General features: G+C 41.9%; 1 protein-coding gene across 5 annotated transcripts; it reads left to right on the top strand.

Annotated features, from left to right (window-relative positions):
* Nucleotides 1–2,639: 2,639 nt before the first annotated feature.
* Nucleotides 2,640–27,362, top strand: map7d2b (MAP7 domain containing 2b). Of its 5 annotated transcripts, none has more exons than XM_056433968.1 (16): nt 2,640–2,826; nt 3,694–3,777; nt 8,115–8,275; nt 11,985–12,123; nt 14,302–14,391; nt 17,562–17,651; nt 20,301–20,395; nt 21,116–21,189; nt 21,258–21,469; nt 21,632–21,770; nt 21,922–22,102; nt 22,697–22,801; nt 22,875–22,938; nt 23,471–23,642; nt 24,860–25,130; nt 25,713–27,362. In XM_056433968.1, exons 1-15 carry the CDS (start codon nt 2,790–2,792, stop codon nt 25,125–25,127), a joined length of 1,911 nt encoding a protein of 636 aa, XP_056289943.1. In that variant the 5' UTR covers nt 2,640–2,789; the 3' UTR covers nt 25,128–25,130; nt 25,713–27,362. The 5 variants fall into 5 exon arrangements, with proteins under 5 accessions (XP_056289943.1, XP_056289942.1, XP_056289940.1 ...); XM_056433967.1 differs by having other exon boundaries at nt 20,277–20,395; nt 24,881–25,130; XM_056433965.1 differs by having other exon boundaries at nt 20,277–20,395.
* Nucleotides 27,363–27,948: the final 586 nt, after the last annotated feature.

The raw sequence follows: 27,948 nt of genomic DNA, 5'->3' as shown, positions 1-27,948 counted from the left end.
TAGAAATCAATTTTTTGCTTTTTTATTAATATATATTTTTATATTAGCTCTATATTTTTTTATTAATTGCTTTTTCCAAAACATACACTCTTGATATATTTTTTCTAATATACATTTTTATATTTACTCTACATGTTAATCTTGAAAAATATATATATTGTTTTAATATATTTAATTTGACATTTATTTACATATCTTTATTTCTTTAGCTTTTCTTTTAATATATATTTTTGATATTTATTTATATATCTTTAAAGATATTTATATATATTTTAAAAATTGTACAAGTTGCTTTTTCAAGAAAATGCACACTATTTTATATATTTTTTCAATTTTATATATTTCATAATTTCTTTAGCTTTTCTTTTAATGTCTTTTAAATTTATTTTATACATCTGTATATTTATATATAAATATGTGTATAAACACTTTTTCTGAATTAGAAGTTCTAAGTTCACGTGACATGTTCTGATGACCAAGAAGGTCAACTGGTTTAAGGAGAGTAGTTTTTATATATCATGGTCTCCAATAATTATAATAATACATATTTAGTGTAGTTATTTTTAGAGCTTGCATGTTCCTTGACTGTGCGTGCTCGTGCGTGTGTGACCCATATTGCAAGTCAACAATCATCTCGGTGGTCATGAAATGCTTTGAGAGGCTGATAAAGGACTACATCTGCGCCTTCCTCCCTTCCTCCATGGACCCGCTGCAGTTTGCTTATCGCCCAAACAGATCCACGGATGATGCTGTCTCCCAGGTACTGCACACCACACTCTCTCATCTGGACAGCCAGAGGGGGGGCTATGTGAGACTGCTGTTCATTGATTATAGTTCAGCTTTCAACACCATAGTCCCCTCCAGACTGGCCGGCAAGCTGATTGAGCTGGGACTGAACACCCCCCTGTGTGCTTGGATCCTGGACTTCCTGACCGCCAGGCCACAGGTGGTCAGGGTGGGCAGACACACCTCCAAATCCTCACCCTGAACACAGGATCCCCAGGGTTGCGTCCTCAGCCCCTACTGTACTCCCTGTACACACATGACTGTGTGGCCAGGTTCAGCTCAACACCATCATCAAGTTTGCGGATGACACAGTGGTGGTGGGCCTGATCTCCGACAACGCGAGAAGGCCTACCTGGAGGAAGTTGCTGATCTGTCACTCTGGTGCCAGGACAACAGCCTCATCATGAATGTCACCAAAACTAAGGAGCTGATTGTGGACTTTAGGAGGGTACAACAACAGAGGACGTACTCACCACTGGGGATTAACGGACTACTGTGGAGAGGGTGAGCGGGTATAAATACCTGGGAGTCCACATCACCGAGGATCTGACATGGTCAACGAACACAGACACTCTGGTGAGAAAGGCAAGGCAGCGCCTCTACCACCTCAGGCAGCTGAGGAAATTTAAAGTTTCCCAGAGGATCCTTCAGTCCTTCTACTCTGGAGCTGTAGAGGCGTCCTGACAGGGAGCATCACAGCCTGGTTTGGCAACTGCTCCGCTCAGGACAGGAAGGCTCTGCAGAGAGTAGTGCGTTCGGCTGAACGCACTATTGGAACTACACTCCCACCCTGCAGGACTTGTACACCAGGAGGTGCAGAACCAGAGCCGGCAGGATCATGAAGGATCCTCACCACCCCAACAACAGACTGTTTCAGCTGCTGCGGTCAGGCAGGCGCCTCCGTAGTCACGCTGCAAGAACAGAGAGACTGAGACGGAGTTTCTTTCCTCAGGCCATCAGGACTGTGAACTCCGACCTCACCAGGACCCCCACATAGACCCACACAACTGCCCCTCTTAGGCACACACACACACACACACACACACACACACACACACACTTACTGTAAATATTGTGTTGTTTTTTATTGTAAATAGTGTGTACTTGTTGCCCTTGCACATTCCTGCTGAGCATTGCCACTTTCATTTCACTGCACACCCTGTGTGTGTATGTGACAAATAAAACATCTTGAATCTTGAATCTTGAACAGCAGCCTGCCTCAGTTCGTTTTAAACTATGACGTAACTCAGTCGCTTGTGCACGTGCGCTCCATCACATCCAAAGAACGGCACGTGAGAGAGAGAGAGAGGGGGGGGGGGGGGGGGAGAGAGAGAGACAGAGAGAGAGACAACACACCTTTGTCATGAAAAAAAAGTCATGAATATTCAATAAAATGTTTAATATCCTTTGAGATTTATTTTATCTAAAATGTCCCGTTTTAAAATCGATGACATACATGGATACAAATAAAAATAACCGTATTCATTGTAATTTTACTCCAACGGTCGGTTTCTTCCGCGGAGCTACGTCGTCTCCAGCAGCTGGTTGCTAGGCGACGCATAAGGGCGTAAGCGGTTTTTTGGCGCATTAATATGTAAATTAGCCAACTGTGAGTGACGCGGCTTACAGGTTCGTAGATATGTAGTTACGCGACGAAACAAGTGATTCACTTACATTCATTCTCCTTGAGTAAATATTTGTTGTACATTTTTTTAGGGAAAACGGGAGATACATTTACATCCCCCATACTAGTTATTATAATTATTTTGTTAAACGTCTAACGGTATTTCTTAAGGTAGATAGAAAGTAGACCCAACCGTTTCTTCGCATAAACGGTCCTACCCTCCGTCCTCCCCTCCCCTCCTTCTCTCCTCTCTCCTAGCATCATATTGTCCTCCCTCCTTCTCCCTGAGTCATTGTGGAGCTCCGCCGGTCCTCCTTCAGGTTCCGGTCCTCCTTCAGGCTCCTTCAGGTCTCATGAACACGTTCGACGGCCGTTTGAAATGACCGAAGTGGCCCCGAGCTGCGCCGACATGACAGGTGAGCAACTCACCCGCCGAGCTTTAACCGCGAAGAGTGGCCGACAATGGGCTGTTGTGTTGTTTACTGTTGTGTTGTTGACTGTTGTGTTGTTTACTGCTGTGGCTGTGTACGCGCAGGAGCACACGCCTAGTTCTTCAAGGAGAGGCACGAGCCCCCTGAGACTAGCTCCATATCTACATACAGCCATGTCCTCCTGAATGTCATGGCGCGCATCGCACTTCACATGTAACATGATGACGTCACCTGTAAGCGAGGGAAGGCGTCGAGCTTCCTGTAGTTTTTAAGGAGTGTTACTGCAGCACGTGACGCCTTTCGACCCGCAGTGCACACACACAACATGGCTGCGACGGACTAGCCTCTACGGAATAATATACTTATATACACACACACACACACACACACATATATATATATATAGATATGGAGGTTTGGTGAGATGCAGTCTCGGTATGTTCTTTTTGATATCCCACACATGTTCTCATTCATTCCTCCTTCACTAATGCAGCAGCTCTAAAACAACTTGTGACTCAGCTGATTTATCTTTTTGTCATGTCATTTCTGAGTGAAGATGAAGTGCTCGGGACTTCAGATATGCATTAGCATATATAATAAGTGTGTGTGTGTGTGTGTGTGCAGAGATGCTTTAATGGACACTTTATGAAATAGACACAAAACAGGAAGAAGGCCCAGGGCCCTGCATTGACAGCTCTCGCTGACCCCTGACCCTGGGGGCAATATGTTAGTTGACCACTTGGACCCCATATTTATATATGTATTTATATATATGTATTTATATATATGTATTTTTTTAGCTGTATTCTTGAAGCATGACTCGTGTCTGACTGTCTTCTCTCAAATATCCAGCGCTGGCTCCTCCCCCCGAGCCGATGGTCACCAGTAGGAACGCGTCTCCTGCTCGATCCCCGTCCAATCACAGCGGCCCGCCAGGTAAAACTTCTCTTCATCGCCTCTAAATCTGCCGCTGTTGTCTTCATCGTGCTGATGAAGTGATAAACTAAAAGATGAAGTGTTCCTTCATGTGTTGATGATGAATGATAAACTCAAGGATGAAGTGTTCCTTCATGTGTTGTTGATGAATGATAAACTAAAGGATGAAGTGTTCCTTCATGTGTTGTTGATGAATGATAAACTAAAGGATGAAGTGTTCCTTCATGTGTTGATGATGAATGATAAACTACAGGATGAAGTGTTCCTTCATGTGTTGTTGATGAATGATAAACTAAAGGATGACGTGTTCCTTTTTGTGTTGATGATGAATGATAAACTAAAGGATGAAGTGTTCCTTCATGTGTTGATGATGAATGATAAACTACAGGATGAAGTGTTCCTTCATGTGTTGATGATGAATGATAAACTAAAGGATGAAGTGTTCCTTCATGTGTTGATGATGAATGATAAACTACAGGATGAAGTGTTCCTTCATGTGTTGATGATGAATGATAAACTAAAGGATAAAGTGTTCCTTCATGTGTTGTTGATGAATGATAAACTAAAGGATGAAGTGTTCCTTCATGTGTTGATGAAGAATGATAAACTAAAGGATGAAGTGTTCATTCATGTGTTGATGATGAATGATAAACTAAAGGATGAAGTGTTCCTTCATGTGTTGATGATGAATAATAAACTACAGGATGAAGTGTTCCTTCATGTGTTGATGATGAATGATAAACTAAAGGATAAAGTGTTCCTTCATGTGTTGATGAAGAATTTTTATGATAACTAAAGTATGAAGGGGTCCTTCATGTGTTGATGATGAATGATAAACTAAAGGATAAAGTGTTCCTTCATGTGTTGATGAAGAATTTTTATGATAACTAAAGTATGAAGTGGTCCTTCATTAGTTGATGATGAATGATAAACTAAAGGATGAAGTGTTCCTTCATGTGTCATTGATGAATGATAAACTAAAGGATGAAGTGTTCCTTCATGTGTTGATGATGAATGATAAACTAAAGGATGAAGTGTTCCTTCATGTGTTGTTGATGAATGATAAACTAAAGGATGAAGTGTTCCTTCATGTGTTGTTGATGAATGATAAACTAAAGGATGAAGTGTTCCTTCATGTGTTGATGATGAATGATAAACTACAGGATGAAGTGTTCCTTCATGTGTTGATGATGAATGATAAACTAAAGGATAAAGTGTTCCTTCATGTGTTGTTGATTAATGATAAACTAAAAGATGAAGTGTTCCTTCATGTGTTGATGATGAATGATAAACGAAAGGATGAAGTGTTCCTTTTTGTGTTGATGATGAATGATAAACTAAAGGATGAAGTGTTCCTTCATGTGTTGATGATGAATGATAAACTAAAGGATGAAGTGTTCCTTCATGTGTTGATGATGAATGATAAACTAAAGGATAAAGTGTTCCTTCATGTGTTGATGATGAATGATAAACTAAAGGATGAAGTGTTCCTTCATGTGTTGATGATGAATGATAAACTAAAGGATGAAATGTTCCTTCATGTGTTGATGAAGAATGATAAACTAAAGGATGAAATGTTCCTTCATGTGTTGATGAAGAATGATAAACTAAAGGATGAAGTGTTCCTTCATGTGTTGTTGATGAATGATAAACTAAAGGATGAAGTGTTCCTTCATGTGTTGATGATGAATGATAAACTAAAGGATGAAGTGTTCCTTCATGTGTTGATGATGAATGATAAACTAAAGGATGAAGTGTTCCTTTTTGTGTTGATGATGAATGATAAAATAAAGGATGAAGTGTTCCTTTTTGTGTTGATGATGAATGATAAACTAAAGGATGAAGTGTTCCTTCATGTGTTGATGATGAATGATAAACTAAAGGATGAAGTGTTCCTTCATGTGTTGATGATGAATGATAAACTAAAGGATAAAGTGTTCCTTCATGTGTTGTTGATTAATGATGAACTAAAAGATGAAGTGTTCCTTCATGTGTTGATGATGAATGATAAACTAAAGGATGAAGTGTTCCTTTTTGTGTTGATGATGAATGATAAACTAAAGGATGAAGTGTTCCTTCATGTGTTGATGATGAATGATAAACTACAGGATGAAGTGTTCCTTCATGTGTTGATGATGAATGATAAACTAAAGGATAAAGTGTTCCTTCATGTGTTGTTGATTAATGATGAACTAAAAGATGAAGTGTTCCTTCATGTGTTGATGATGAATGATAAACTAAAGGATGAAGTGTTCCTTTTTGTGTTGATGATGAATGATAAACTAAAGGATGAAGTGTTCCTTCATGTGTTGATGATGAATGATAAACTAAAGGATGAAGAGTTCCTTCATGTGTTGATGAAGAATTGTTATGATAACTAAAGTATGAAGTGGTCCTTCATGTGTTGATGATGAATGATAAACTAAAGGATGAAGTGTTCCTTCATGTGTTGTTGATGAATGATAAACTAAAGGATGAAGTGTTTCTTCATGTGTTGATGAATGATAAACTAATGGATGAAGTGTTCCTTCATGTGTTGTTGATGAATGATAAACTAAAGGATAAAGTGTTCCTTCATGTGTTGTTGATGAATGATAAACTAAAGGATGAAGAGTTCCTTCATGTGTTGATGAAGAATTGTTATGATAACTAAAGTATGAAGTGGTCCTTCATGTGTTGATGATGAATGATAAACTAAAGGATGAAGTGTTCCTTCATGTGTTGTTGATGAATGATAAACTAAAGGATGAAGTGTTTCTTCATGTGTTGATGAATGATAAACTAATGGATGAAGTGTTCCTTCATGTGTTGTTGATGAATGATAAACTAAAGGATGAAGTGTTCCTTCATGTGTTGTTGATGAATGATAAACTAAAGGATGAAGAGTTCCTTCATGTGTTGATGAAGAATTGTTATGATAACTAAAGTATGAAGTGGTCCTTCATGTGTTGATGATGAATGATAAACTAAAGGATGAAGTGTTCCTTCATGTGTTGTTGATGAATGATAAACTAAAGGATGAAGTGTTTCTTCATGTGTTGATGAATGATAAACTAATGGATGAAGTGTTCCTTCATGTGTTGTTGATGAATGATAACTAAAGTATGAAGTGGTCCTTCATGTGTTGATGATGAATGATAAACTAAAGGATGAAGTGTTCCTTCATGTGTTGATGATGAATGATAAACTAAAGGATGAAGTGTTCCTTCATGTGTTGATGATGAATGATAAACTAAAGGATAAAGTGTTCCTTCATGTGTTGTTGATGAATGATAAACTAAAGGATGAAGTGTTCCTTCATGTGTTGATGATGAATGATAAACTAAAGGATGAAGTGTTCCTTCATGTGTTGATGATGAATGATAAACTAAAGGATGAAATGTTCCTTCATGTGTTGATGAAGAATGATAAACTAAAGGATGAAATGTTCCTTCATGTGTTGATGATGAATGATAAACTAAAGGATGAAGTGTTCCTTCATGTGTTGTTGATGAATGATAAACTAAAGGATGAAGTGTTCCTTCATGTGTTGATGATGAATGATAAACTAAAGGATGAAGTGTTCCTTCATGTGTTGATGATGAATGATAAACTAAAGGATGAAGTGTTCCTTTTTGTGTTGATGATGAATGATAAAATAAAGGATGAAGTGTTCCTTTTTGTGTTGATGATGAATGATAAACTAAAGGATGAAGTGTTCCTTCATGTGTTGATGATGAATGATAAACTAAAGGATGAAGTGTTCCTTCATGTGTTGATGATGAATGATAAACTACAGGATGAAGTGTTCCTTCATGTGTTGATGAAGAATGATAAACTAAAGGATGAAGAGTTCCTTCATGTGTTGATGAAGAATTGTTATGATAACTAAAGTATGAAGTGGTCCTTCATGTGTTGATGATGAATGATAAACTAAAGGATGAAGTGTTCCTTCATGTGTTGTTGATGAATGATAAACTAAAGGATGAAGTGTTTCTTCATGTGTTGATGAATGATAAACTAAAGGATGAAGTGTTCCTTCATGTGTTGTTGATGAATGATAAACTAAAGGATAAAGTGTTCCTTCATGTGTTGTTGATGAATGATAAACTAAAGGATGAAGTGTTCCTTCATGTGTTGTTGATGAATGATAAACTAAAGGATGAAGTGTTTCTTCATGTGTTGATGAATGATAAACTAATGGATGAAGTGTTCCTTCATGTGTTGTTGATGAATGATAAACTAAAGGATGAAGTGTTTCTTCATGTGTTGATGAATGATACACTAAAGGATGAAGTGTTCCTTCATGTGTTGATGAATGATAAACTAAAGGATGAAGTGTTCCTTCATGTGCTCAGAGATGCAGGAGGCGCTGCGTGATAAGGACCGCCGTGCGCAGCAGCAGCTGGATCGCTCTGCCGAGGAGCGAGGGAGGAAGATGGAGGTGCAGAAGAGGAAGGAGCAGCAGCGACGGGCGGCTGCCGGGGAAAAGAGACGGCAGCAGAAGGAGGCTGAGAAGGTCAGAGGTCACGGCGTGATGACGATGCATTCACTACATGTTGGAGGAAGCGGACACTTATAATTTCACAGTTGTGTTCAATATTTAGACTTTGTATTTATTTATATCCCAAAATGTTTTTGGATATCAATATACCATATATATATATGTATATACATATATATATATATATATATATGTATATACATATATATATATGTATATACATATATATATATATATATTCGCCCCCTGGTGGTGTGTAGAGAGAATGCAGCTTTAACACATGAAGCATAGACTTCTATACAACCAGAGGAGTCGCCCCCTTGTGGTCAGGAGAGAGAATGCAGCTCTAACACAAGAAGCATAGCCTTTTTTTCCTCATGCAGCAGCATCAGCCTCCAACATGAACACCTCTCATTGTCATTGGCTGAGAACCAGTGACTCATGTTGTTCTCATCAGTTCCTCAGCAGCAACCGAAGGGTTAACAAGCCCCTCCTGGTCCTCAGAGAGTTAAAGACCTCTGGTCTCATTGATTTAAAGGCCCTGTGTGCATGCTAACAGAGCCCCTCCCCCATCACACTCATATGCATAACTCAATGACATAATGACTGGTCAGCCTCTTAGGGCGATGACATCACCCTCAGCGTATCGTGCGTTTACCGGAAGAGACGTTGATATATATATAAACATATTTCACCAAAGAAATCTTGACATGCAAAATATGATTTACATTTTGAATTTGTGTTTTATTGAACGCATCAAAATAATTGTTTGAGCTATGATACGAACGCCCAAATATATATATATATAGGACCATGAGGATTATTTATTATTATTTTGCCACAAAATGTGAATATATTTTATTATTTTATTAAATGTATTATTTTATTTAATTTATTATTTTATTATTTATTATTCAGATAATTTATTATCTCTCACTGAGTTCGAAAAGAACAATTAATTCAAACCATATTTAGAATATTCTATTGTATATATATGTATTTGTATGTGTGTATTTTACAGTATATTAAACTGTGTTATAGTATATTATACTATGTTATAGTATATTACATAGTGTTATAGTTCATTATACTGTGTTATAGTACATTATACTGTGTTATAGTACATTATAATGTGTTATAGTACATTATAATGTGTTATAGTTCATTATAATGTGTTATAGTACATAATAATGTGTTATAGTTAATTATACTGTGTTATAGTACATTATACTGTGTTATAGTACATTATAATGTGTTATAGTTCATTATACTGTGTTATAGTACATTATAATGTGTTATAGTACATTAAAATGTGTTATAGTGCATTATAATGTGTTATAGTGCATTATAATGTGTTATAGTACATTATAATGTGTTATAGTGCATTATAATGTGTTATAGTACATTATAATGTGCTATAGTGCATTATAATGTGTTATAGTACATTATGTGTTATAGTACATTATAATGTATTATAGTACATTATACTGTGTTATAGTGCATTATAATGTGTTATAGTACATTATACTGTGTTATAGTGCATTATAATGTGTTATAGTACATTATAATGTATTATAGTACATTATACTGTATTATAGTACATTATAATGTGTTATAGTGCATTATAATGTATTATAGTACATTATACTGTGTTATAGTGCATTATACTGTGTTATAGTGCATTATACTGTGTTATAGTGCATTATACTGTGTTATAGTGCATTATAACACTGGGGGTCCACAGTATACTGTTCCCAGGTTAAAAACAAGGGGGGTGAAGAAAGCTCAGTTATTATACCACACACAAAACAGTTGGAACAAACTTCCGAGAGGCTTAGACCTGACTGCACTAGACAAACTTCAAAACAAAACAAAACGTTTATTCTTGCCTTTAAAATTTAAATTTGTTCTAAATTAATCCTAAAATAACAAGACACGGTAGAAGGATAATAAGTTTGCACTTAGATTTTTATCTTTTTTTTTTTTTTTATTTTCTTTTTTTTTATGCTTTTTTGCCTTTTTTGCTTTTGCCTTAATTTGCACTTTTTTTTTTTTTTTTTTTTTTTTTTTTTTTTTATTCTTGATCTATTTTTTGTAAAGCACTTTGAATTGCATTCATGTATGAAATGTGCTATATAAATAAACTTGCCTTGCCTTGCCTTATAATGTGTTATAGTACATTATACTGTGTTATAGTGCATTATAATGTGTTATAGTACATTATAATGTATTATAGTACATTATAATGTGTTATAGTGCATTATAATGTGTTATAGTACATTATACTGTGTTATAGTACATTATAATGTGTTATAGTACATTATAATGTGTTATAGTGCATTATACTGTGTTATAGTACATTATAATGTGTTATATTGCATTATAATGTGTTATAGTGCATTATAATGTGTTATAGTACATTATAATGTGTTATAGTACATTATAATGTGTTATAGTGCATTATAATGTGTTATAGTACATTATACTGTGTTATAGTTCATTATAATGTGTTATAGTACATTATAATGTGTTATAGTTCATTATACTGTGTTATAGTACATTATACTGTGTTATAGTACATTATAATGTGTTATAGTTCATTATAATGTGTTATAGTTCATTATAATGTGTTATAGTACATTATACTGTGTTATAGTTCATTATAATGTGTTATAGTACATTATAATGTGTTATAGTTCATTATACTGTGTTATAGTACATTATACTGTGTTATAGTACATTATAATGTGTTATAGTTCATTATACTGTGTTATAGTACATTATAATGTGTTATAGTACATTAAAATGTGTTATAGTGCATTATAATGTGTTATAGTACATTATAATGCGCTATAGTGCATTATAATGTGTTATAGTACATTATAATGTGTTATAGTACATTAAAATGTGTTATAGTGCATTATAATGTGTTATAGTACATTATAATGTGCTATAGTGCATTATAATGTGTTATAGTACATTATGTGTTATAGTACATTATAATGTATTATAGTACATTATACTGTGTTATAGTGCACTATAATGTGTTATAGTACATTATACTGTGTTATAGTGCATTATAATGTGTTATAGTACATTATAATGTATTATACTACATTATACTGTGTTATAGTACATTATAATGTGTTATAGTGCATTATAATGTGTTATAGTACATTATACTGTGTTATAGTACATTATAATGTGTTATAGTACATTATAATGTATTATAGTACATTATAATGTGTTATAGTGCATTATAATGTGTTATAGTACATTATAATGTGTGTAGAAGAAGAAGAGAGAGAGGGAAGGAGCGCTGAAAATAAAAACCAATGCAACCAGTATCAATATCCAACCCACCCCGTCTGTGTGTGTGTGTGTGTTCATGCATGTGTGTGTGTGTGTGTGGGGGGGGAGGATGTGTGACGGGTTGCATTCTGTCCCCTCCCATCTGGCTAAACTGCTCTGTGAGAGGGAGGGAGGGAGGGAGAGACAGAGCGGGGGATGGGGGGAGTCAGTGTTACCTAGAGGGAGAGGCAGACGGAGAGAGGGAGCTGTGTTGTGACCATCGAGGCAGACGATGGAGGACGGAGGGTCGATGCTGCTGCAGGCGCTAACCGCGGCGCAGCACTCGCCGTGCGCATCGCCGGGCAACCGTCGGCGTAGCGACGGCTCAGTAAGAGAGTGTCTCTTCTTCCCCATCTCCGAACGCAACGAGCAGGAGAGGCTGGAGGCCCTGGTCCGCCGGAGAGCCGCGGGCCCCGAGAGACGAGGAGCAGGAGGAGGAGGAGGAGGAGGAGACCACCTGGATAACAGGCCCAAACGCTGGACATGGGGAGGACCGCCTGACGGAGTGGAGGGTGAGTACCACGGGTTTCTGTTTGGTGATGATGTCATTGGAAGGGTTGGTTTGAGATGTGCAACCGGGCGGAAACTAATTGGAGGGGGGGGGTCTGGATGTCGGGGGGGGGATGGATGTCGGGGGATGGATGTCGGGGGATGGATGTCGGGGGATGGATGTCGGGGGATGGATGTCGGGGGATGGATGTCGGGGGGGGGGGGTCTGGATGAAAGGGTGGGGACGACAGAAGCGGAGGTGGATAAACAGTCGCGAGTGACGGGGTTGAAGAGAGGAGAAAAGGGTGTGGAGGCTGCAGTGCAGGAGCTGCTTTGTGTCTCCACCTCATCGGGGTGAGGAGTGTGTGTGTGTGTGAGTGTGTGTGTGTCTGTGTGTGTGTGTGTTTTATCATCCGTGTGTAGCCAGACACACTGAAGCCTCATCTGCTGCTGCTTTTGCTTTAACTCAGCTACAGGTGTAAGTGCGTGTGTGTGTATGTGTGTGTGTGCGTGAGCGTGTGTGTGTGTGCGTGTGCGTGTGTGTGTGTGCGTGTGTGCGTGTGTGTGGGTGTGTGCGTGTGTGTGCGTGTGCGCGTGTGTATGTTGGTGTGTGCGTGTGTGCGTGTGTGTGTATGTGTGTGTGCGCGTGTTATTGTCGCTCTGTTGTTTTCTTCCCCCGAGCTCGGAGGCGGCTCTGATTCCCAGACGAGTTCTCCGTCTAACCTTGAGGCTCCTCGCCGCTCCTCGCCCTCCGCCGCGTCCCCTCCTTCTCTCTCTCTTTTCATTCCCTATTCTTTCCTCTTGTTGTCGACGAGATGTCGGGCCTCCGTCGCGAGGCCCGGTTCTAAACCTCCTGCGTCCGTGTTGCATCAATCCTTCGCGGCCCGCCCCGATCCGTCCTGGCGCTGACCCGGGATCAGGGTCCAGAGGCTGATCTGGGATCTGTGAGGCCCAGCAGAACGCTCACTGCAGCAGGAACAGCAGCAGCTCATCTTACAGCTCGATTAGAGGACAAGGACTCACTAGTGTGTGTGTGTGTGTGTGTGTGTGTGTCTGTGTGTATGTGTCTGTGTGTGTCTGTGTGTGTGTCTGTGTGTGTGTGTGTGTGTCTGTGTGTGTGTGTGTCTGTGTGTGTGTGTGTATGTGTCTGTGTGTGTGTGTATGTGTCTGTGTGTGTCTGTGTCTGTGTGTGTGTGTGTCTGTGTGTGTGTGTGTCTCTGTGTGTGTGTGTGTATGTGTCTGTGTGTGTGTGTGTGTGTGTGCTGCGTATTTCTTTCTTGGTCCACATAAACAAACACGGGTGTATTTTGAAGTTCCATCACGGCTCCGTGTTCAGATGAATTATGTTCTTGAAGACCGAAGGAAATATGGAGCAATCGATCGGCCAATAATAATCAATAAGTCAACCGTCTGTATCCGACCGCTTCACGACGACGATCAGAAACACCGACGACGTTTACCGGCTGAATGTGGTGAACAGAAGAAACTGAACTGAGATGTCAGAAGCAGCTCGTCTCATGTCGGCCGCCTGAGACGAGCTGCTGGATCCCAACGTCTCCAAAAGAACCAGAGAAAGAATGTTCCTCCACTTCAGAAAGAGATGGAACACGACGGAGGAAGAGATGAAACACGATTTAAAGGGGTACACACGTGTTATCTTTGTGTTACACGTGTTATAGTGACCATTTATCCTGAGTGTCCATTTGTTAGTCACGTTTGTTGGTGGTGACTGGGGGTTCTTTGACGCTTGTGTTATGAAATAAATGAAATCCAAAGCGGTCCAAGTACAGTTCCAAGTGGTGGGTTTATTACCAAAATGGATGGCACAACGTGTGGGTAGAAAATAAAACAACAAATAAAGTTTCAGAGCACAAAAAAGCAGCGAGGCCTTTCCTCCAGCAACATAATTAGACAGCAAGGTCAAAAGCTGTGTGCTCCCAGTCAGCCGCCCCTCCCCCAGGTCACGCTCCTATTTATTGGCGTTTTGACCTGTAGAGGGCACAAATTCTCAGAAAATAGAAATAAATAAAAGCATTAAAATAACGTATAGAAATGGCTCCTACACGTGTGTCGAATCTTGTGTGTCCGCTGTCTTAGTGTGTGTGTTGAAGCAGGTGTACGAGTGAGTGTGTGTGTGTGTGTGTGTGCTTGTGAGTGTGTAACGCTTTGCTTTCTCCGCTCTTGCCTCACCTGCTGCCCAGGTAACCCTAAGGCCCCGCCCTGCCCTGCCATTGGCTCCGCTCAGCCCAATGAGCTTCCTGCTGCTTCCAGCGCCAGACAAACCCGTCACGGTACAGATCACATGACTCTGTGTGTGTCATGCTGATACCCCTCCCCCCCTCTTCCCTCCTCCCTCCTCCCCCTCCTCCTCCCCTCTCCTCCCCTCTTCCTCTCCCCTCCCTCCTCCCCTCCTCCTCCTCCTCCTCCTCCCCCCCCCTCCTCCCTCATCTCACCTGCAGCTGTTCTCCTGCATGTCTTTGTTTGGCTCTTTGTCCCGTCGGCTGATCATCCTGCTGTGTGTTTATGACGTGTGTGTTCATGATGTGTGTGTTCATGACGTGTGTGTTTATGACGTGTGTGTTCATGATGTGTGTGTTTATGACGTGTGTGTTTATGACGTGTGTGTTTATGACGTGTGTGTTCATGACGTGTGTGTTCATGACGTGTGTGTTTATGACGTGTGTGTTTATGACGTGTGTGTTTATGACGTGTGTGTTCATGACGTGTGTGTTTATGACGTGTGTGTTCATGACGTGTGTTTATGACGTGTGTGTTCATGACGTGTGTGTTTATGACGTGTGTGTTTATGACGTGTGTGTTCATGACGTGTGTGTTCATGACGTGTGTGTTCATGACGTGTGTGTTCATGACGTGTGTGTTTATGACGTGTGTGTTCATGACGTGTGTATATGACGTGTGTGTTCATGACGTGTGTGTTTATGACGTGTGTTTTACGCGACGTGTGTTCATGACGTGTGTGTTCATGACGTGTGTGTTTATGACGTGTGTGTTCATGACGTGTGTGTTTATGACGTGTGTGTTCATGACGTGTGTGTTCATGACGTGTGTGTTTATGACGTGTGTGTTTATGACGTGTGTGTTTATGACGTGTGTTTATGACGTGTGTGTTCATGACGTGTGTGTTCATGACGTGTGTGTTCATGACGTGTGTGTTTATGGCGTGTGTGTTTATGACGTGTGTGTTCATGACGTGTGTGTTTATGACGTGTGTGTTCATGACGTGTGTGTTTATGACGTGTGTGTTTATGACGTGTGTGTTTATGACGTGTGTGTTCATGACGTGTGTGTTGTGTGTTTATGACGTGTGTGTTGTGTGTTTATGACGTGTGTGTTTATGACGTGTGTGTTGTGTGTTTATGACGTGTGTGTTGTGTGTTTATGACGTGTGTGTTGTGTGTGTTTATGACGTGTGTGTTGTGTGTTTATGACGTGTGTGTTGTGTGTTTATGACGTGTGTTTTGTGTGTTTATGACATCTGAAGATGATGGTGATTTAGATTGTGAGCCAGGACTAATTTTAAACGTGTTCAAACTGTGTTGACTTGTGTCATCAGATGAGGTCATCGTGGTGATTATGTTTTTCTATAAATCGTCATGTTTCTGTCTCATTTCTAAATAATACGACGAGTCATCATCTCTCAAGTGTTTTTAAAAGCAAAACCGCCCAAAGGTTTGTTTTAAAGGAGGCAAATTAATTGTAATTAAGTAAGCTGATGCAAATTAATTCCTTATTGTCTTCTGATATGTTTTTGTTGTCGGGCAGAAAACAGACAAAAATCCTGCGAAGCAAAACATGATTGTTTTTTCTTTTTCTTTTCTTATCGTAACTGATGCGGCCCCTTGTGGTTACTTCACTGACTCCCACGGGGATGGGAATTTAAAAAAAATGTTTACATTCATAATAAGAAAAATTATAAATCGTATGACTGACGTTTTAAATTAAGCAGCTTCATTAAGGCGAACAGACATGTGACACACACACTAACCATGTGTACATGTGTGTGTTTGTGTGTGTATTAGTGTGTATATGTGTGCAACAGAGAGAGGAACGTGGGTGCTGTTGTTCATCATTATCATAAATAGTTCACAGTTTACATGCAGTATTACCACTTCTCCTGTTAGGATGAGTGTCTGCACACACACACACACAGACACACACACACACACACACACACACACACACACACACACACACACACACACACAGGATCCTTCAGTCCTTCTACTCTGGAGCTGTAGAGAGCGTCCTGACAGGAAGCATCACAGCCTGGTTTGGCAACTGCTCCGCTCAGGACAGGAAGGCTCTGCAGAGAGTAGTGCGTTCGGCTGAACGCACTATTGGAACTACACTCCCCACCCTGCAGGACTTGTACACCAGGAGGTGCAGAACCAGAGCCGGCAGGATCATGAAGGATCCTCACCACCCCAACAACAGACTGTTTCAGCTGCTGCGGTCAGGCAGGCGCCTCCGTAGTCACGCTGCAAGAACAGAGAGACTGAGACGGAGTTTCTTTCCTCAGGCCATCAGGATTGTGAACTCCGACCTCACCAGGACCCCCACATAGACCCACACAACTGCCCCTCTTAGGCACACACACACACACACACACACTTACTGTAAATATTGTGTTGTTTTTTATTTGTAAATAGCGTGTACTTGTTGCCCTTGCACATTCCTGCTGAGCATGCCACTTTCATTTCACTGCACACCCTGTGTGTGTATGTGACAAATAAAACATCTTGAATCTTGAATCTTGAAGAGACCCCCGCCCTTCATACAACAAAGGGCTGCCAAACTTCCTGTCTTCCTTGCCCAGGGCCGTGTTTAGTGATGCAGACATATCCCCAGCAGGGAGCTGCACACACACACACATACACACACACACATATATGATACCAGACATTAACCCTGTAGCGGTCTCAGCCGGTCTGTAAAACGTATTACACCCCACCGAGATCAGATCAAATCACACACACATACACACACACACAGATATCCATGTTGTTGTTTTTTCTTCACTTTTCAAGTTTCACCAAAATTACAAATCACAATTAGTAAAAATGTCAAAGATTATTTTTATAAACATTGAGGAAACCTCAGAAGAAGATAAGAACGTGATGAGAAACGTTTATGTAATATTTTCTATTTTCAGTCATAAAATCTGACTCATAACGTTCTGTTGACGTCACCGTGTCACGTTCACAACGAAGACAGAACATACGTGAACAAATGTAAAGGTTGACTGCGGCGGCTGCCTCTCTGTCCTCGCGTCACAAGGTTCCTTCAGGGCGTCGATCGGCCGGCTCGTGTTCAGAGTGACGCGGCAGTTTTGTGTCGGTTGCGTGACGGTGTTTGTTTTTTCAGGGGTCATTGAACGTGACATTTACATCTTCCTCGGATTACAGTCAGGCCTTTGATTCACTGTCTTCTGTTTCCTCAGTCAGTGACTTCCTGTCTACTCCTGCGATGGATCAGCCAATCAACAAGCAGCTCTCCAACTCCTCCGCTGCCCTCCATTCACCTGAGAGAGGTAAGAGACAGCTACAGAGCTACACAACTACAGGTACACACCGGCTACACAACTACAGGTACACACCGGCTACACAACTACAGGTACACACCAGCTACACAACTACAGGTACACACCGGCTACACAACTACAGGTACACACGGGCTACACAACTACAGGTACACACTGGCTACAAAACTACAAAGCTACAGGTACACACCGGCTACAAAACTACAGGTACACACCGGCTACACAACTACAGGTACACACCGGCTACACAACTACAGGTACACACCAGCTACAAAACTACAGGTACACACCGGCTACAAAACTACAGGTACACACCGGCTACACAACTACAGGTACACACCGGCTACACAACTACAGGTACACACCGGCTACACAACTACAGGTACACACTGGCTACACAACCACAGGTACACACCGGCTACAAAACTACAGGTACACACCGGCTACACAACTACAGGTACACACCGGCTACAAAACTACAGGTACACACCGGCTACACAACTACAGGTACACACCGGCTACACAACTACAGGTACACACCGGCTACACAACTACAGGTACACACCGGCTACACAACTACAGGTACACACCCGCTACACAACTACAGGTACACACCGGCTACACAACTACAGGTACACACCGGCTACACAACTACAGGTACACACCGGCTACACAACTACAGGTACACACCGGCTACACAACTACAGGTACACACCGGCTACACAACTACAGGTACACACCGGCTACACAACTACAGGTACACACCGGCTACAAAACTACAGGTACACACCGGCTACAAAACTACAGGTACACACCGGCTACAAAACTACAGGTACACACCGGCTACACAACTACAGGTACACACCGGCTACACAACTACAGGTACACACTGGCTACACAACTACAGGTACACACCGGCTACACAACTACAGGTACACACCGGCTACACAACTACAGGTACACACCGGCTACACAACTACAGGTACACACCGGCTACACAACTACAGGTACACACTGGCTACACAACTACAGGTACACACCGGCTACACAACTACAGGTACACACTGGCTACAAAACTACAGGTACACACTGGCTACACAACTACAGGTACACACCGGCTACACAACTACAGGTACACACCGGCTACACAACTACAGGTACACACCGGCTACACAACTACAGGTACACACTGGCTACATAACTACAGGTACACCGCTACACAACTACAGGTACACACCGGCTACACAACTACAGGTACACACGGCTACACAACTACAGGTACACACCGGCTACACAACTACAGGTACACACCGCTACACAACTACAGGTACACACCGCTACACAACTACAGGTACACACCGGCTATACAACTACAGGTACACACCGGCTACACAACTACAGGTACACACCGGCTACACAACTACAGGTACACACCGGCTACAAAACTACAGGTACACACCGGCTACAAAACTACAGGTACACACCGCTACAAACTACAGGTACACCGGCTACACAACTACAGGTACACACCGGCTACACAACTACAGGTACACACCGGCTACAAAACTACAGGTACACACCGGCTACACAACTACAGGTACACACTGGCTACACAACTACAGGTACACACCGGCTACACTACTACAGGTACACACCGGCTACAAAACTACAGGTACACACCGGCTACAAAACTACAGGTACACACCGGCTACACAACTACAGGTACACACCGGCTATACAACTACAGGTACACACCGGCTACACAACTACAGGTACACACCGGCTACACTACTACAGGTACACACCGGCTACACTACTACAGGTACACACCGGCTACAAAACTACAGGTACACACCGGCTACACAACTACAGGTACACACCGCTACAAAACTACAGGTACACACCGCTACACAACTACAGGTACACACCGGCTACAAAACTACAGGTACACACCGGCTACACAACTACAGGTACACACCGGCTACACAACTACAGGTACACACCGGCTACACAACTACAGGTACACACCGGCTACACAACTACAGGTACACACCGGCTACACAACTACAGGTACACACCGGCTACACAACTACAGGTACACACCGGCTACACTACTACAGGTACACACTGGCTACACAACTACAAAACTACAGGTACACACCGGCTACACAACTACAGGTACACACTGGCTACACAACTACAAAGCTACAGGTACACACCGCATTCTACAAAACTACAGGTACACACCGGCTACACTACTACAGGTACACACTGGCTACACAACTACAAAACTACAGGTACACACCGGCTACAATTCTACAAAACTACAGGTACACACCGGCTACACAACTACAGGTACACACTGGCTACACAACTACAAAGCTACAGGTACACACCGGCTACAATTCTACAAAACTACAGGTACACACCGGCTACACTACTACAGGTACACACCAGCTACAAAACTACAGGTACACACTGGCTACAAAAGAAAGTTCCTTTTTCACTTATTGGAAGTTTCTGATTTGTTTGTGTCCACTTCATGGTTTGTTTGTGTGTTTGTGTGTGTGTTTGCGTGTGTGTGTGTGTGTGTGTGTGTCGTTTCGTGACCATCAGTGTCTTTTGTGTCCCATCGAACAGCGTCCCCCAACAACCACAGACCGAACAGAAGTTCCTCCAACCGCAGGAGCATCGCTGGATTCCCTGATGAGACGTCCAGAGCCAAAACACCCACGGTCAGCCCTCACACACACACACACACACACACACACACACACACACACACACACACACACACATACACACATATACACATACACACTCACATACATACACACACACATACACACATATACATACACACACACAGACACACATACACACACACATACACACACACATATACACATACACACACACATACACACATACACACACACACACACATACACACACACATACACACACATATACATACACACACACATATACACACACACATACACACACACACACATACACACACACACATACACACATATACACATACACACACACACACATATACACACACACACACATACACACACCCACATACACACACACATGTGTGCGCTTCATATGTTTCATGTGTTGAAGCTGCATTCTCTCTCCTGACCACCAGGGGGCTCCTCTGGTTGTATAGAAGTCTCTATAGTGACTCTCCTTCTCTTGATGTATTCCCTCAGTAAACATTGTAGACATGACTCTGTCTCAGTCTCTAGTTTCAAGTCTTCTTCTATACAGCATGATGTCATCATTTATACTTTATGGTCATTTAGCGTCAACAGGCCATGAAGCAGGGGGCGCTTTAGGGGCGGGGCTTAAGGTGATTGACAGGTCTCCACCAGAGACTATACAGCGTCTCTAATGTTTAACCAAATGTTTTCTTGTTGTTATTTGTAAATGTGACACAGGGGGAGAATCCCAACGCACCGGCCCGCAGTTCATCCTTCCGGGCCAACAGCAAGGGCCCCGCCACGCCCAAACGGTACAACACACACACACACACACACACACACAGTCAGGGGGCCCTGACGCCGTCCTGCTGGTTTTCAGGGTGAGGTCGAACAGGAGTCGCGCCCAGTCGCCCTGCTCCCCCGGTGGCCAGTACCCCCCCTCCCCGCTGAGGCAGAGGGCCACGACCCCCGGCACCGACGACAGGGGTCACCCCGAGGTCAAAGGTCACAGCACCCTGGAGAGGAAATCCACCAAATCTGAGACCTCGGAGAGAAAGATCCCCAAATCCACCAGCAGAGAACTGAACGCAGGTAGAGGCACTGTGTGTGTGTGTGTGTGTGTCTGTGTGTGTGATTGTATGTGTGTGTCTGTGTGTGTGTCTGTGTGTCTGTGTGTGTGTGTGTCTGTGTGTGTATGTCAATTCATCATCCTGGAGAAATAATCACTAATCATATTACCCTCCTCCCCCCCAGAGTCTCCCAGCACGCCCTCCGGTCGGAGCGTTGGCGGGACGACGGACGCTGAGGAGGCGTCCAGACTGCTGGCCGAGAGACGCCGTCTGGCCCGGATACAGAAGGAGCAGGAGGAGAGGCAGCGGGTGGAGGAGGAGAGGCGGGTGGAGGCTTTCATTGATCCTTATTGATTGATCCTTATTGAGTTATTGATTGATAGTCATGAGTCTCTTGTGGTTGTAAAAGTCATTTTTATGTAAAACATCTGAAAATTGTAAATATATTCCTGAAAGTAATTCTTCATCCTTCAGGCTGAGGGCCGAGGAGGAGCAGAGGAGGCAGCAGGAGGCCAAGGAGAGGCAGGAGAGAGCTGCGCTGCAGGCCGAGGAGGAGAAGGTGAGGAGGGAGGAGGAGAGGAGGAGCAGAGAGGATGAGGAGAGACGGCAGAAGGAGCAGCGCTGGAAGGACATGCAGGACCAGCTGGACAGAGAGGTCAGGACACACAATGATGGATTTATTATTAGTATTTATTAGTATTGTTATTATTGTTATTTATTATTATCATTTTTTTATTGTTATTATTTTTGTATTATTGTTTATTATTATTACTATTATTTATTTTTAATTATTGTCATTATGGTTTACTATTGTTTATTATTTGTTATTATTATTAATGATTATTTATTATTATTGTTATTACTATTATGGTTATGGTTTATTATTATTGTTATTGTGGTTGTTATTTGTTTATTGTTATTATTATCTATTGGTGGGCAGTTTTGATCATTTATTTATATGTGATGATTTTAATATCACATTAATAGTATTGATTGTTGGTTTTATTCATTTTCTTTAAATTAATTAAATAATTAATACAAATAAATATAACTCTGGTGATTTATTCAGATAATCAACTAAATTAATGCAGGAGAACAATTAAAGAAAAGAACGAAGAAAAAACTAAATCTGGGGGAGCACTTTGAGTTAAGGATTATTAAAAGTGCAGCACAATGCATCAGCTGCTATAAACATGACCTCTGATGACCTGTAATGACCTCTAATGACCTCTGGTGACCTCTGTTTCAGAGGGAGGAGGCCGTGCTGAGAGCCCATCGGGAGGCGGAGAGGAAGCGGCAGGAGAGAGAGCTGCTGCACCTCCAGGAGGAGCAGGAGCGGCTGCAGAGGAAGAAGGTAGCGACGCCTCCTTTACCGTCCATGAGGAGGTGAAGCCAGGTGTGAGTCTCACCTGTCGGTCTCGTTTCAGAGGATCGAGGAGATCATGAAGAGGACACGCAAGAGCGAAGCGGAGCCGATGTCCGGCGCTGCAGGTGAACCTTGAACGCATCGCCTCCTTTCCTTAGACATATATAATTATATATATGATGTAGATCATCAGCCGCACATACAGAACATAAAGGTAAATAAACACAAAGAATAATAATATAACACAAAACAAGTATATTCATATCTATACAACCCTAAACTCAATCACAGGTTTTAAAATGAAAGGTTTCATAATATTATACTTTATATTGACCAAGTGAGTTGAGAACTTCAAAATAAATAAATAATAATACAAAACACAAAATTTTAAATTAAAAAATATATTTAAATGAATAAAAGGAAAACCAATAAAATAAATGAAATGAAAGAAATGAAATAAAATAAATGAAAAAATAAATTCTAAATAGATTCAAAGAGAAAAAATAAAGAATTAGTTTTCTCTATAATTAAACAAGTCTCCCTGCAGTGAGTCAGCAGTGTTGCATCTGAGGAGTGTGGCCCCCCCTGGTGGTTTGACAGGGAAGCGACGCACGGACACACACACACGATTTTGAGCTCGACTTGTCGTGTCCGCAGCCGACTCGATGCCGGAGGCGGCGGTCGCCCCGGAGGACGAGGTCCCCCAAGAGGACGAGGTCCCCACACAGAACCAGGTCCCGACTCCGGCCCCCATCACCCTGCTGGGGCCCCTGGGGACCAAGAGCTTCCTGGACGAGCTGTCGGACGGAGTCCAGTCGATGGATGTCAGGTGAGACGTCTGCGTTGGTTATAACCGTCGTGTCTCCTACACGTCTCCTACGTGTCTCCTACGTGTCTCCTACATGTCTCCTAAGTGTCTGTAGTGTGAACTCGGTGCTAATGAATCGCCCCGTGTCTCCTACGTGTCTCCTACATGTCTCCTGCATGTCTCCTACGTGTCTCCTACGTGTCCCCTACATGTCTCCTAAGTGTCTCCTACATGTCTCCTACGTGTCTGTAGTGTGAACTCGGTGCTAATGAATCGCCCCGTGTCTCCTACGTGTCTCCTACATGTCTCCTGCATGTCTCCTACGTGTCTCCTACGTGTCCCCTACATGTCTCCTAAGTGTCTCCTACATGTCTCCTACGTGTCTGTCGTGTGAACTCGGTGCTAATGAATCGCCCCGTGTCTCCTACGTGTCTCCTAAGTGTCTCCTACATGTCTCCTACGTGTCTGTCGTGTGAACTCGGTGCTAATGAATCGCCCGTGTCTCCTACGTGTCTCCTACGTGTCCCCTACATGTCTCCTAAGTGTCTCCTACATGTCTCCTACGTGTCTGTCGTGTGAACTCGGTGCTAATGAATCGCCCCGTGTCTCCTACGTGTCTCCTACGTGTCTCCTAAGTGTCTCCTACGTGTCTGTCGTGTGAACTCGGTGCTAATGAATCGCCCCGTGTCTCCTACGTGTCCCCTACATGTCTCCTAAGTGTCTCCTACATGTCTCCTACGTGTCTGTAGTGTGAACTCGGTGCTAATGAATCGCCCGTGTCTCCTACGTGTCTCCTACGTGTCTCCTACGTGTCCCCTACATGTCTCCTAAGTGTCTCCTACATGTCTCCTACGTGTCTGTAGTGTGAACTCGGTGCTAATGAATCGCCCGTGTCTCCTACATGTCTCCTACGTGTCTCCTACATGTCTCCTACGTGTCTGTCGTGTGAACTCGGTGCTAATGAATCGCCCGTGTCTCCTACGTGTCTCCTACGTGTCTCCTACGTGTCCCCTACATGTCTCCTAAGTGTCTCCTACATGTCTCCTACGTGTCTGTAGTGTGAACTCGGTGCTAATGAATCGCCCGTGTCTCCTACGTGTCTCCTACGTGTCTCCTACGTGTCTCCTACGTGTCCCCTACGTGTCTCCTACGTGTCTCCTACATGTCTCCTACGTGTCTGTCGTGTGAACTCGGTGCTAATGAATCGCCCGTGTCTCCGTCCCCATCGTGTCTTGAAGTTCTCCATCTGTGTCCGTCAGCCCGGTGTCCCGTGACGAGCAGCCCAGCGCTCATGAGTTCTCGCCGCTCGCCGAGGGGCCCGACTGTCCCCTGGAGCAGCTGCTGGAGCTGGAGGCCCAGGGCCGCTCGGCCGCGTACCCCCGGCTGCAGGTCGGCAGCGGGGTGGGGGACCTCAACAAGAACCTGCTGATCCAGGCCTACAGCGCGGCCTCCGAGTCCTCCCAGATCCTCCACAGCATCGGGCCCAATAAGCTGGACGTCCAGTAGCAGGTAGAGACCCCCCCCCCATTAACCATTAACCCTCTTTATTGATGGATATCTGCTTATTGATAGTCTTTTATTTCACATTAGCACTCAGTACCACTGGAACGGCTGCACAACAACTTCACTTGATTTGAATAAAGTTATCTTATTGTATCTTATTTTAACTTATCTAAAGTTATCTTATTGTATCTTATTTTAACTTATCTAAAGTTATCTTATTGTATCTTATTTTAATTTATCTTAACTTATCTAAAGTTATATTATTGTATCTTATTTGAGTTCATCTTAATTTATCTTGTTGTATCTCATTTTAATTTATCTTAATTTATCTTATTGTATTTTATTTGTATTTATCTTAATTTATCTTTTTGTATCTTATTGTATTTTAGTTTTATTCATCTTAATTTATCTTATTGTATCTTATTTTAATTTATCTTAATTTACCTTTTTTTATTTCATCTTAATTTATCATATTCCATCAGATCTTATTTGAATATATCTTAATTTATCTTTTTGTATCTTTTAATTAATTACTTATTGTAATTTATTTAATTGTATTGTCTCTCTCCCTCTCTCTCTCTCTCTCAGGAGCCGGCCGGTTTCCATAGCAACGGGACGAGCGGAGCAAGAAGCATCAACATTTCCACGAGGAACAAAAGTTCCTCATCCGTCCTGACGCTGTGAGGCAGTGCACACGGGACAACAACAACAACACTACATAAACACACTGTAAACAACAACAGCTAGTATTAAGGAATAGATTATTTATGTTACAGGTGATTAAAATATACAAGATCAATGTTCACGCCAACCATCCAATAGAAAGCACCAGACACTCCTCTTATCCTTGTTTCACTTCCTGTCGGATCTTTATTTCACTTCCTGTTGAATCTTTATTTCACTTCCTGCTGGATCTTTATTTCACTTCCTGCTGGATCTTTATTTCACTTCCTGTTGGATCTTTATTTCACTTCCTGTTTAATCTTTATTTCACTTCCTGTGGAATCTTTATTTTACTTCCTGCTGGATCTTTATTTCACTTCCTGTTGAATCTTTATTTCACTTCCTGTGGAATCTTTATTTTACTTCCTGCTGAATCTTTATTTCACTTTCTGTTGGATCTTTATTTCACTTCCTGTTGAGTCTTTATTTCACTTCCTGTTGAATCTTATTTCACTTCCTGTTGGATCTTTATTTCCCGGCTGCACTGCCCCCAAACTGCAACTATCAAAGTGTCGCCCGCTTTTAATCTCTCTCATCGCGCTCTTTGTAAAGCTGTAAATATCTGAGTCAGGGGAGAGTTCATCCGGAGGGGAAGCCGATGTTACTGGTTGTACCTGAACACACCATCTGGGAGTCTCTCCTGTGTGTGTTCACCTCCTGCTTAACGACAAAAGAAAAGAAAACATCACGAGACATAAACACCGAGTTTCTTTCTCCTGTCGATCAGCAACGTGTACTTGTACCTGCGCCCCCCCCCCCCCCCACAGCTAGAATATACCTCACCTGGTCAGAGCCTCCACCTCTCACCACCCCTGAGGCCTCGGCCCTCTGAGATGCATGTGACACTTAAAAAGACACATTTATGATTTATGTTTTGGGGAAAATAACACTATTAAAATATACAGACGTATTTAATTGTGAGTCCCTCCTCACATTGTGGTCCGGTGTCATTCTGGTGAGGAATACACTCTTCTTCTTCTTCTTCTTCTTCTTCTGGGCTGTCAACAAGATACGTGTGAGTCGGCCTCTTGGAATCCCAACGGCTTGATGACATCATCGGTCAGACACGCCCCCTCCTGGTGAAGACGTTGCTTTAGTGCTTTTAAAATGAACTTCATCTCCTTGTTCTCTTCTTCGTGTCTTTATAGGTAAACATGACTGAAGATGTGAACCCCCCCCCCTCCTCTTGTATATGAAGTAAAACACAAAATAAATATGGCCGCGGTGTTCATCGATATGATTTCCCGCAGCTTGGTGGAATATGTCATTGTAGACGTGGTGCATGGAACCCGAGACGTCGTGGAGCCATTCGTGGTGGTGAGATAAGTAGATACTCGTATACATATATATAAACATGGCCGCCGGACGCTTTGGGCAACAGGAAGTAGTAAACAAACCTGTGTGCGATGTTAACCTTCACGAGACGTGTCGCGTCGAGCTTCAAGCAGACTCTTTATCATATTATCTCACTGTGTTGACGCTGCACTGGAATAAAACTCATCTGCAAAAGACGGAGTCAGGACTTTTATTGTGTTACTTCCTGCATACAGTTCATCATAACGACCCAATACAGCTTTGACCTTTGACCTTTGACCTTCAACATGGAAACAGGTCACGTGTATTAACCAAAGAACATTTTAACATTTCCTTTTTATTTTCCTGGTACAATCTGCACAATACACAAAGTACGACAATATAAATACACAAAGTACGACAATATAAATACACAAAGTACGACAATATAATTACACAAAGTACTACAATATAAATACACAAAGTACTACAATATAAATACACATAATACGACAATATAAATACACAAAGTACAACAATATAAATACACAAAGTACGACAATAGAAATACACAAAGTACGACAATATAATTACACAAAGTACGACAATATAAATACACAAAGTACAACAATATAAATACACAAAGTACGACAATATAAATACACAAAGTACAACAATATAAATACACAAAGTACGACAATATAAATACACAAAGTACTACAATATAAATACACAAAGTACGACAATATAATTACACAAAGTACTACAATATAATTACACAAAGTACTACAATATAAATACACAACGT

The sequence above is a fragment of the Pseudoliparis swirei genome, chromosome 16 (assembly GCF_029220125.1).
Source record: "Pseudoliparis swirei isolate HS2019 ecotype Mariana Trench chromosome 16, NWPU_hadal_v1, whole genome shotgun sequence".
Taxonomy (NCBI): Eukaryota; Metazoa; Chordata; class Actinopteri; order Perciformes; family Liparidae; genus Pseudoliparis; species Pseudoliparis swirei.
This window is presented reverse-complemented; position numbering and strand designations above follow the sequence as displayed.

Excerpts from the sequence above, each read along its gene's own strand:
- map7d2b (XM_056433965.1), top strand. The coding sequence starts at position 2,790 with ATGACCGAAGTGGCCCCGAGCTGCGCCGACATGACAG. Across the intron at positions 20,396-21,115 it reads CCAGAGCCAAAACACCCACG|GGGGAGAATCCCAACGCACC; the intron begins GTCAGCCCTCAC and ends AATGTGACACAG. Across the intron at positions 23,643-24,859 it reads GTCCAGTCGATGGATGTCAG|TTCTCCATCTGTGTCCGTCA; the intron begins GTGAGACGTCTG and ends CGTGTCTTGAAG.